This window comes from Bison bison, unplaced genomic scaffold, assembly GCF_000754665.1.
Source record: "Bison bison bison isolate TAMUID 2011002044 unplaced genomic scaffold, Bison_UMD1.0 scf7180017864285, whole genome shotgun sequence".
NCBI classification, from domain to species: domain Eukaryota; kingdom Metazoa; phylum Chordata; class Mammalia; order Artiodactyla; family Bovidae; genus Bison; species Bison bison.
This window is the reverse complement of record NW_011494857.1, coordinates 1,225,191-1,235,877: the sequence shown is the minus strand read 5'-3', so window position 1 is coordinate 1,235,877 and position 10,687 is coordinate 1,225,191. Positions and strand designations below refer to the sequence as shown.

Here is a 10,687-nt window from a genome sequence, read left to right as displayed (position 1 = left end):
GGAGCTCATGCTCTGCAACAAGAGAAGCCACGGCAATGAGAAGCCCGAGCACTGCAGTGAAGAGGAGCCCCTGTTCGCCTCAAGTAGAGAAAGCCAGAGCATGGCAATGAAGACCCACTGCAACCCCCAAAAAATTTTTTTTAAAAATACACAAGGCGAAGCCTTCCCCAACCAACCTTTTTCAAGTCGCAACCCCCTCCCAGCACTCCCACGCACGTGAGCTTTGCTTTCTCCCTTGTCACTTATCAGCTTCTGACACACCACTGCAGTTCATTTATCTTCTTTATTGTCAGTTGTCCCCATTAGGACTTCAACTCCAGGACGACCACAGTATCTGTTTATCCTGCTGGATCTCCAGCACCTAGAACCATGACTGGCTCACAGAAGGTGCTCCATCGATATTTGTTAAATGAATAAACAAAAGGATCCTGGCCCCTCTGTGTTGTTGTCAAATACTGGATAATGCACCTGCTCTTGGGCTCTGTTTCTTGGGTGACAACCCCTAACTCCCTGGAACTTCCAGATAGGCGTGTCTCTGTTATTAAGAAGGGCTCCCTGACCACATCTGAGTTTACACTAATGAGGTGACTCAGGATGGGGGCTGGGCAGGACCAGAAAGTCCAGTCACATGACTAGAGGGCTGAAACTTCTCACTTCCAATCTCCAACCTCTCACCTTCAACTTTCAGGGAAGGAGGCAAAAAATTGAGTTCAACTTCTGTCTCCAACTTCACATGGCTTTTTGCTCTTCCCTGTCCTCTCCTCTTTTGTCTCTCTTTTGGAATTATTTATTTTTGGTTGCACTGGGTCTTCATTGCTGCATGGGCTTTTCTCTAGTTGCAGAGAGCGGAGGCTACTCTCTAGCTGCAGTGTGTGGGCTTCTCGCTGGTGGCTTCTCGTTGCGGAGCACAGGCTCTAGGGCACTTGGGCTTCAGTAATTGTGGCACCTGGGCTCAGCAGTTGTGGCTTCCGGGCTCCAGAGCACAGGCTCAATAGTTGTGGCTCATGGGATTTGTTGCTCCATGGCATGTAAGACCTTCCTGGACCAGGGATTGAACCTGTGTCCCCTTGGCAAGCGGATTCTTTACCACTGAGCCATCAGGGAAGTCCTCCTCTTTTGTCTCTTATAAAAAAAAAACTTGTATTTAGATATAGGGTCTACTTGGATAACCCAGGATATCTTACCTTGAGATCCTTAACTTACTTCCATCTTCAAGGATTATTTTCCAAGTAAGATCACATTCATAGGTTCCATGGATGAGGAAGTATTTTGGTGGCGCCACCACTGAAGCCGCTAGTTCCCTCAAAGCTGTTTCTCATCTCTGGGCCTTTGCACATGCTGTTTCCTCTGCCAGGGATGCTCCCTGCCCGCCACCTCCCCCCCCCACACCTTTTCTAATTAGATGCTCATTGCCCTTCAAGGCTCAATGCAATCACTATTCATTAGGGAAATACAAATCAGAGCCATGGTGAGATTATCACCTCACATAACTTGTTAGGTTGGCTAACAGGTTATGACAGAGAGGGGGAGGTCCTTGGTGGTCTAGTGGTTAGGATTTGGTGCTTTCACTGCTGGGGTCCAGGTTCAATCCCTGGTCAGGGAACTGAGATCCCACAAGCCAGGCAGCACAGCCAAAATAAATAAAATAAATAAATGTTGGAGAGGGGATTGTGGAGCTTGGTAACTTGGTACAGCCACTATGGAAAAAAGTGTGAAGGTCCCTCAAAAAATAAAAAATAGGGACTTCCCTGATGGTCCAGTGAGTGTGGGTTCAATCCCTGATTGGGGAACTAAGATCCGATATGCCAGGCAGTGCGGCAAAAAAAAAAAAAAAAGATTGGATTATATACTGAGAAGTAGCTGAGAGTGGATCTTTTGTCCTCACCACAAATAGGTGACAGATGTGTTAACTGTGATACTCATTTCACAGTGCATTAAAAAGTCCCATTGTAGACTTGAACTACTGATATATACAATGTTTAATTGTCAATCATACTTCCATAAAGCCGGGGGAAAAACTCAATGAGGATGGCAATTGCCTTGTGGAGATTCCTGCCATCTCTCATCCTCACTTCATATACAGACAGACACACACACACTTAAGTTGGGAAAGGTGTCTCCTTTGGGTTCCCAGAGTGCCCCGAGCTGCTTCTACTCTATAGTACTTTACCTGTCACCGTACGCCACGTCTGTGTGTCTTTTAACCCGAGCTGAGCCCACCTCTCCTCTGTTTACAAACTCTCTCTGGCTCCCAAGTGCCCTTGAGACAAATTCCCAGCCCCTGCTGACATCTTCATTTTAAATAATTTGACTGCACCACATCCTCGTTGCAGCATGTGGGATCTAGTTCCCTGACCAGGGATTGAACCCAGTCACCCTGTACCGGGAGCTTGGAATCTTAGCCACTGGACCACAGGGAAGTCCTAACACCTTGCTTGGTTTTGGCTCAGTGAGACCCACTGCAGCCTTCTGATCTCTGGAGCTCTAAGATAATACATTTGCATTGTTTTATTTAAGCCACTATCTTGTGGTCGCCGTTACAGCACTGACAGGAAGTGAATGCGCCTCTCATCCACTACATGAGCTCATGAGGCTAAGTAAGCTCTGTCTCGTTCATGGCTGTCCCCAGCACCCCACTCACAGCAGGCGCTCAACTGATTTTTGCTGACTGACTAGATGGCTGTCTTAACCAGGAGCTCTTGCCTCTTGGCCAGAGATGATTGGACCACTAGTAGACACCTGTGGCATTCATTGTCCTCTGTGGTCTTTGTTGGGGTTATGGAGACCTGCTGTAGTTGGCCTTGACTAATTAAAGCCTCAGGACTAATCGGAAGGTCACTGAGGCAGCCCATAGAATCCGGGAGGAAGCTGTTATCAAACCTCAGAGGAACTACAGCCTTCCAGGGACTTTCCTCCAAGATGTTCCTTGTGTCTTTCCTGTCTAAACATCCAGATTCTGGGAGAGGTGATTTATTCTGCCCAGCTTTAGCCAACTGCTGATAGAAGGTGTCCGTTTTCATTTGCTCCAGGACAAAATCAACCCCTAACAGCATGTTTGCATACCCATCACAGAATCTACCCAGTGAGCTTGGAACTATTAGCCCCAGTTTACAGATGAGGAAACCAAGCCTCAGAGTGGTTAAGAAGCTTTCCTAAAGTCACATGGCTAGAAGGATTTAGAATAAGTAGATCGACAGATACGAGACCCAAGAGATCACGTGACCCAGAGACCAGACCTGAATACACTTCCTGCTTGCATTCAGGTTCTTAGGACCTGTGTGTCTTGCCCTATTTTCCATATCTCTGTAGCCGTCCAAAAAATGCCCTTTTATCCTAAGCTAGTGTGAGTGGGTTCCTTGCATCAAAAAGAATCTTCAAAGAGGACTTCTTCCCTGGTGGTACAGTGGATAGGAATCTGCCTGCCAATGCAGGGGACACGGGTTCAATCCCTGGTCCAGGAAGATTCCACATGGCCCGGAGCAAATAAAGCCCATGCACCAAACTACTGAGCCTGTGAGCCACAGCTGAAGCTCATTTGTGAGCTTAGAGCCTGTGCTCTGCAACAAGAGAAGCCACCGCAGTGAGAAGCCTGTGTGCCGCAACAGAGAATAGCCTTTGCTCACTGCAACTAAAGAAAGCCTGCATGTAGTAACTGAAGACCCAGCACAACAGAAAATAAATATACATAATTTTTAAAAAATAAAAAAACACTGTATGAAAACATAAGAGAATATTTTTTAAAAAAAAAGGAATTCTCAAAACAGTAGTATGCTGGAGTGGCTCATAGGAGCTGACTGTTAAAAAATTCAGGAGTCGTCAGCCAGCGGTTCAATCATTTGGAACTTAAGATTGACACAGTAGATTTCACACCATGGACATTGGCCAAAGTTACTCACCAGGGATTTTATTTTATTCCAGAAAGCCACTGTATTTTACTATTTTTTTTGGAGTATAATTGCTTTTGTGTGTGTGTTTGCAGTTTACTTTACACCAGCACATCACAGATTTTGAGGCAAGGCATACTTAGAGAAAGCCAGGGAGCAGGAGCCACTGGATGGAAAAGACGAGAAGAGACAAGAGTCCCTAGAGCCCTGTCCAAAGCTTCTGCGTCCCCTTTATCTGTTTCACAAGCACTGCGTTGTCCTGGAGCCAGCCCACAGGGCTGCTGAGTCTCTGAATGAAATGGCCTCAATAGGCCAGAAGTTGCTATTTCCTCCCATCCTCCCCTCAGAAGCACAGCCAAGATTGGTCAGAGTTTATTGGAGGGCAAGGGAACCATACTAAGGCAAGTTCCAGATGTCTGGCGTCAGTTGGGGTCCATGTCTTCTCTGTCCGAGATGGAGTGGGAGTGCTGGGCAATCAGTCCCCCATGGGCAGCCATAGGGCCTTGGTCCGTGCTGCCCGCCGCTCCAGCTCCGGGCCTGCCCCCTCAGCCTCCTGATCCCAGGCCCGTGGGCAGCCTCTGTTCACCCACACCGGCTTGAGGTTTCCTGCTGAGGCCCACTCCACAAACTGGGAGCCCTGGTGTGGGGAGAGGCAGAGAGGCATGGTCAGCATATCTACTGGCTTGGTTGCTAAGCACATGCTTCCTTGGCAACAAGGGCTATTACAGAAGACAGGCTTGACCCTTGACCTAGGCTCTGTGGCTAGAAAGTTCAGCTCCCAGCAAGCAAACCTTCCAGATGCTGAGAGAAACAAGGCTGACCTTTATGGCTGTGGAACTTTCTCTCCGTAACAGCCCACACTCAAAAGGATGGGGCCAGCGGTAACTGTTGACGAGGAGTTTCCATCTGTTACTATCAGGAGACCAAGAGGGTGGACTGTAGGCTTCTGACTCTGCTGCTAGGGTGTGGTCCTTAGCAATGGGTTGTCCAATGAGAGTAGGTCTTTGGGCTGGGCATCAGGCCCTTGTTGTTAAGGAGATCCTCTTCCTTAGTAACAGGGGCTCTAAAGGGGCAGGACCTCAGAACCTAGCTGCCAAGAAGTTTCTCCCCTTTAGCAATGGGAACTCTAAGGGGGTGCAGCCAGGATCCCAGAAAAGGTAGAGTTTGTTGGTGAAGTTTAAGACACTGGAGATGGCAAAACAAAAAGTACCTGGGCAGATCCGAAATACCACAGGGCCTGGATGTCCTGGTGCAAGGCGAGGCAGCGGGTTAGGTGGTCCCGGTCTCCTGTCACCACATTCACGAGGCCCGCTGGCAGTAAGGTGGCCATCTCCTAGTGGATGGGAGAATGGGTCATCCAGGGCTGGGAGGGAGGGAGTCAGAGACACTGGGGGCAGTCGGGAGGGTGAGCAGTGAGCATCTAGGGAGTGGCCATGGGGGTCGTGGCAGGAATGACTGGGGTCAGGACTGGGGTCATGACTGATAAAGGCTCACAGTCTGGAGAGAACCATCACTGGGACCACAAGGACTGAAGGCTCAGGTACCAGGATGTGGGTTACCATGGTTACCAAGGGGGGTGGGGTGAGATCTGAGCTCCTGCAAGCCATGGGACATCTTTCATCCCCTCTGTTGCTCCCCAGGCTGCTGGGAGCAGCGGCAGGCAGGCGGGCAACTGTACCTGGCAGACCTCCAAGGCAGGGATGGGACAGGCCCCGCTGGGCACCAAGACCACAGTGTTGCCGTGGGCCAGGGCGGGGGCCAGTAGAGACACGAAGGCAAGCAGGGGCCACTCGTCCGGGCACACAATCGCGAGCACGCCCAGCGGCTCCCGCAGCCGAAGCACGGGGCCTCTCAGCTCTGCGACCTGCAGGGACGGGAAGGAGGTCAAGGGCAGAGCAGGGGAGCTGACTACCCTCCTCCAACCTTCTCTATCACTGGCCCATTTTCTCCTCTCACCCCCAGTTTGCTTCTCCATGACAATTCCAATCATCATAATGTAGACATTCACATCAGCTGTGTGACCTTGGGTGAATTACTTAACCTCTCTGCGCCTCAGTCACTCACCTTTAAAATGAGTATAATAATAGTACCTACCTCAGAGATTTGCTGTTAGGATAGAATGAGTTAACATGTGTGCTGCTAAGTCACTTCAGTCGTGTCCGACTCTGTGCGACCCCATAGATGGCAGCCCACCAGGCTCCCCCATCCCTGGGATTCTCCAGGCAAGAACACTGGAGTGACTTCACTTTCAATGGCAACACTGGAGTGGGTTGCCATTTCCTTCTCCAATGCATGAAAGTGAAAAGTGAAAGTGAAGTCGCTCAGTTGTATCTGACTCTTAGTGACCCCATGGACTGCAGCCCACCAGGCTCCTCCGTCCATGGGGTTTTCCAGGCAAGAGTACTGGAGTGGGGTACCGTCGCCTTCTCCGGTTAACATGTGTACAGATCTCAAAACCTGGCCTATGGGCTTGTTTGCATGTGTGTGTGTGTATGTGTTTTAAGGTTTTCCTGACTATATTAATAATTGACTATCACTAAACTGCACACACTTTTATTTTTCTGGCTCCACCACCTCGAGGCATGTGGGATCTGAGTTCCCCAACCAGGATCACCGCACCCTCTGCATTGGAAGCAGGACGCCTTAACCGTTGGACCGCCAGGGAATTCACCTAAACTGCACACACTTTAAAGAGCACAATTTGATGAGTTCTGATATATGTATACACCCACAAAACCAACAACCACAATCAAGATAATGAGCGTCACCCCCCCAAATTTCCTTGTACCCCTAGATAACCCTTCCTTCCTGCCTCTACTTGAACCCTCTGCCTCTGTCCTCAGACAACCAGTGATCTGCTTTCTCTTTATAAATGAGTGTGTGTTTTCTAGGATTTTCTAGATATAGAATCATACAGTCTGTACTCTCTTATCTGGCTTCTTTCATTCAGCATAACCATTTTAAGCTTCACACATGCTGTAACTTGTTCCTTCCTGAGTGTGAGTATGACCCCATTGCATGGATGCCTTAAAAAAAGATTTTTTTAAAAAAATCTTTTAATTGCGTCACATGGCATGTTGGGATCTTAGTTCCCTGAAAGGGATCAAACATGCACCTCCTGCATTGGAAGCCCAGGGTCTTCACCCCTGGACCACTAGGGAAGTCCTTATGGTATGGATGGACCACAATTTCTTTCTCTGTTCACCTACGGGGGACATTTGGACTCCTCTTTTGGTTTACTGTGAATAACGCTGCTATACATATTTGTGCATAAGTCTTTGTATGGATACATGTGTTTATTTTTCTTGGGATAAAACCTAGAAATTGCATTTATTTAGATAAATACCTAGGAATCATGTTTAAAGTATATTTAATTTTTTAAGAAAGTGCCAAACTGTTTCCCAAAGGAGTTGTCCCATAGATGGTCCCACCAGCAGGCTCCAGAGAGCCACTGGACCTCCAGTCTGGCTCTTTGCGGACCCCTTGCTCTGACCCCACTCCAGACTGCCTGCTCTGTCTGCCGGCCCACAGACCCCTCTCACCTGCAGGGCGCAGCCTTGGGCCTGGACCCGGGCCCCCCAGGCCCGAAGCCGCTTCACGCTCAGCTCCACCTCCGCCTTGGCGACCTTGAGCTCCACGCCGTGCCTCTCCAGCCTTGAGGCCAGGTTGGGCTCTCGGCGTTGCAGCGCAGCCGCCAGGGCCCACAGCAGGGCCGCTCTGGCCGCTGGGGACTGGCTCATCCAGCTGTGGGCGGACGCGACCGTGCACACTGGGGGTTGGCTTCCTCATCCTGGCTCTTCCCAGTGCCCCACCTCTGTTCACAGGCCCTAGCCTGGTGATCCAGGCCCCACTGCCCGTCTGCCCAGGGAGGAAAGTGAGGGGCTGGAAACATCCTGTCAGCTCTGAGAGTTCAGATTCCGCATCCTGGAGTCCAGCCCTGGGGTTTCAGACCCTGTCCTCTAACACCCCATGACCCCTGGCCTATCTCAAGCAATGCACCCCGCCTCCCCCTTCCGACTTACCCGGGGGTGGCCTGGTGAGCTGCCTCCACAGCACCGCGGATATCCTTGGCTCCGCCCTCAGCCACATAGCCCTGGAGACTGCCTTGTGAATCCCGGATGGGCCTGGAACTCCTGGCTCCAGGAGCCTGGAAACGGCCCCCCACAAAGAGCCCATAGGGGGGTGCTGGGCTGCAGGAGGATGAGGGGTGGGGATGGGTCAGGGCCACCCCTGCCCAGAACCCACCCTCACCCCTCCCTGGATGGACCACTCCGGCTCCCACAAGCCTCTGCAGGACCCCGCACTCCTGGCCCCGTGAATCTCTGGGGGAGCACAGAACTTAATTGAGCGGAACTGAGACTCTTGTCAGGCCTGGCAGCTGGGGGTGAGGCTGTTAAGACTCAGAAAGCAATTCTCAGCGGGACTCAGGGACCCCCTCCTCCATGGTCCTAAAGACCCTCCCTTCAGTCCAGGGAGGATCCCCTCTTCCCCTCTTCCCCTCCACCCTCCACAAATTCTGGGAGTTGTAGTGCCTACACTAGCTCACCCTGTTTCAGGTCCAGCTGGTAGGGTTGAAGGAGGAGCAAGGCCAAAGGCGTCATAGTTGAGAGTCTTGGACAGGCAGGGGATCCAGGCAGGGGTCCCCGAAGGCCGCAGATACTCGTACAGACCCTGGGAGAGGGGCAGTGTCAAGAGGCTGTGAGATGGGCACAAGGTAGATGAAGGGGTGGTGCCATGCAGGGAGGTGGTTACTCACATCTTGCCCCCCATGCCAAGAAGACCCGCTCTCCTTGCAGCCACCCGTGGGTACTGCAGGGTCCCTGAGGCCATGGGCATTGATCCAGACCGTGCCCACCTGGAGCCTGTGGGAAGCAGGAGACATCAGAGAGAAACGTAGAAAGTTGGGGGGGTGGTGAGTCGGAGAGGTGAGGATGGGATGATGGGAGAGACCCACAGAGGGGGAAGACATGGAGACGGAAGCTGGGGCCTCCCAGCAGACCCCGTGTGCCCCAGCAGGCGTCCACTGACCCGTAGGCTAGCTCCAGGGCCTGCCCCAGTCTCTCGCTCCACACGCTGGCACTTCCTCCACGGGGCGTCCCATTGGCCACAGCCAGGGCCTCCTTGGCTGTGCGGAAGGGGGAGGCCACCACCAGAGGCCATGGCACCTGGAGAGGGTGACAGAGGGGCTCAGAGGGCCTGGCTGGTCCCTCCCTCCAACACCCCATGACACCTTAGGGGTCCACAGCTAGCAGCCCCCAGACCCAGTCCAAATGGCCACCCCGGCGACCTCTGTGTGCTGCTGCTGCCCATGCCCAGCAGAAGATGGGTGGACGGAGTAGGGCCTTTGGGACCTAAAGGGCTCACCTCTGCCTGGGTACATGGGGAGGCTGGAGGCAGATCAGAGACCAAAGTCGGGGGGAAGAATGGGCTGTCTGAGGGCTCACTGCCAGCCTGGAAGACCTGGGAGAAAGAGGAAAAGACCTGCCAGTCCCTTCTGGTTCTTCCTCCCCAGGGAACCAGGACTCAGACCCCCAGCCCCTCTTCCCTCAGACCCAGGGGTCCAGCCCCCCGGCCCCTCCTCCCCCAGGCCCAGGAGTGAGCTCTCAGGCCCCTCCTCCTCCGGAACTCCAGAGTCTGTACCCCAGCTCACCTGTGCACCTTGGCTCTGGGCCTCGCTCACGTAGCGCTGCGCCAGGTCACGGGCGGCAGCCCCTCGGGCTCCCATGTCCACGGCCCCGTCTAGCCCGTGGCCGCAGCGCAGCCGCCCCATCCGCTCCTGGAGCCGCCTCATCGTCTCATCCCACACAGCCTCCTGGATGAGGAGCCTGAGGCCCCCCTGTTAGGAGAAGGGAGGGGTCAGAGTGGACTAACTCAGGGCCCACGTGGATGGGCCACAGACCCACAGAGGGCCAAGATGGGGGGACATACGTGTAAAGGTCAGAGGAGGGTCTGGTCGAAGAGGCCGAGGACCCTGGAGACTCCCTGAGGCTCCAAACCCTAGGCAGGATGTGGAGTTACAGAAAGCTGGTGACGCAGAGTGAACAGAGAGCTTAGAAATCTAGGACGTGGACACTTAGAAAAAGGAAGAGTCCTAAAGAACAATAGCGGCTTCCCAGGTAGCTCAGTGGTAAGGAACCCGTCTGCCAGTGCAGGAGACACAAGAGACATGAGTTCGATTCCTGGGTTGGGAAGATCCCCTCGAGGAAGAAATGGCAACCTACTCCAATATTTTTGCCTGGGAAACCTCATGGACAGAAGAGCCTGACGGGCTACAGTCCATCGTGTCGCAAAGATCTGGACACGACTCAGCGACTGAAGTAACAATGAAAGATAGACACAAAGCCCCCTCATCTGCAGGACCGGGAGAGGCAGGAACGTGGAGACTCAGAAGCTTGAGGGGCGATGTTTGGCACAAGCGATGGGGTAAAGATAGAAGAGTCTGGAGCCATAAAGAACTGAAAATTAAAATAAAAGAAGACAGGCGGCCCCAAGCTCTGGTGACGGACATGCCCAGCCCCCAGGATGGGGGGCCCACGGGCGCAGGAGTCTCACCGGGCTGCGGTCAGACCAGGCTGCATCCACGATACCCTCCACGGCCGAGTCCACATCCGCCACTTCCCGTCACCAGCAGCAGCGACTCAGCCCCCAATGCCAGTCCCAGCTCGGGAACCCAGCCTGCCAGGGTCCGCCGTAGGGCGCGTCCTTCCTAGGGGTGTCGCACAGCCTTCAGCAGGGGGCGGAGCATGCTGGCCCCTCCCCAGCCATGGCCCCGCCCCCCCGCCTCCAAGATACCTTGATGGCTC

General features: G+C 53.0%; 1 protein-coding gene across 1 annotated transcript in view; it reads right to left on the bottom strand.

Moving 5' to 3' along the window:
- Positions 1-3,888: 3,888 nt before the first annotated feature.
- The window catches only part of ALDH16A1 (aldehyde dehydrogenase 16 family, member A1), a 15,248-nt gene continuing 8,449 nt past the window's right edge, over positions 3,889-10,687 (bottom strand). Inside the window, 12 exon segments of the mRNA XM_010849612.1 lie at positions 3,889-4,521; positions 5,095-5,217; positions 5,563-5,748; positions 7,427-7,628; positions 7,907-8,074; positions 8,431-8,555; positions 8,641-8,746; positions 8,913-9,049; positions 9,249-9,344; positions 9,535-9,720; positions 10,437-10,502; positions 10,504-10,592. Coding sequence (XP_010847914.1) covers positions 4,360-4,521; positions 5,095-5,217; positions 5,563-5,748; positions 7,427-7,628; positions 7,907-8,074; positions 8,431-8,555; positions 8,641-8,746; positions 8,913-9,049; positions 9,249-9,344; positions 9,535-9,720; positions 10,437-10,502; positions 10,504-10,592 — 1,646 coding nt within the window. The 3' untranslated portion in view covers positions 3,889-4,359.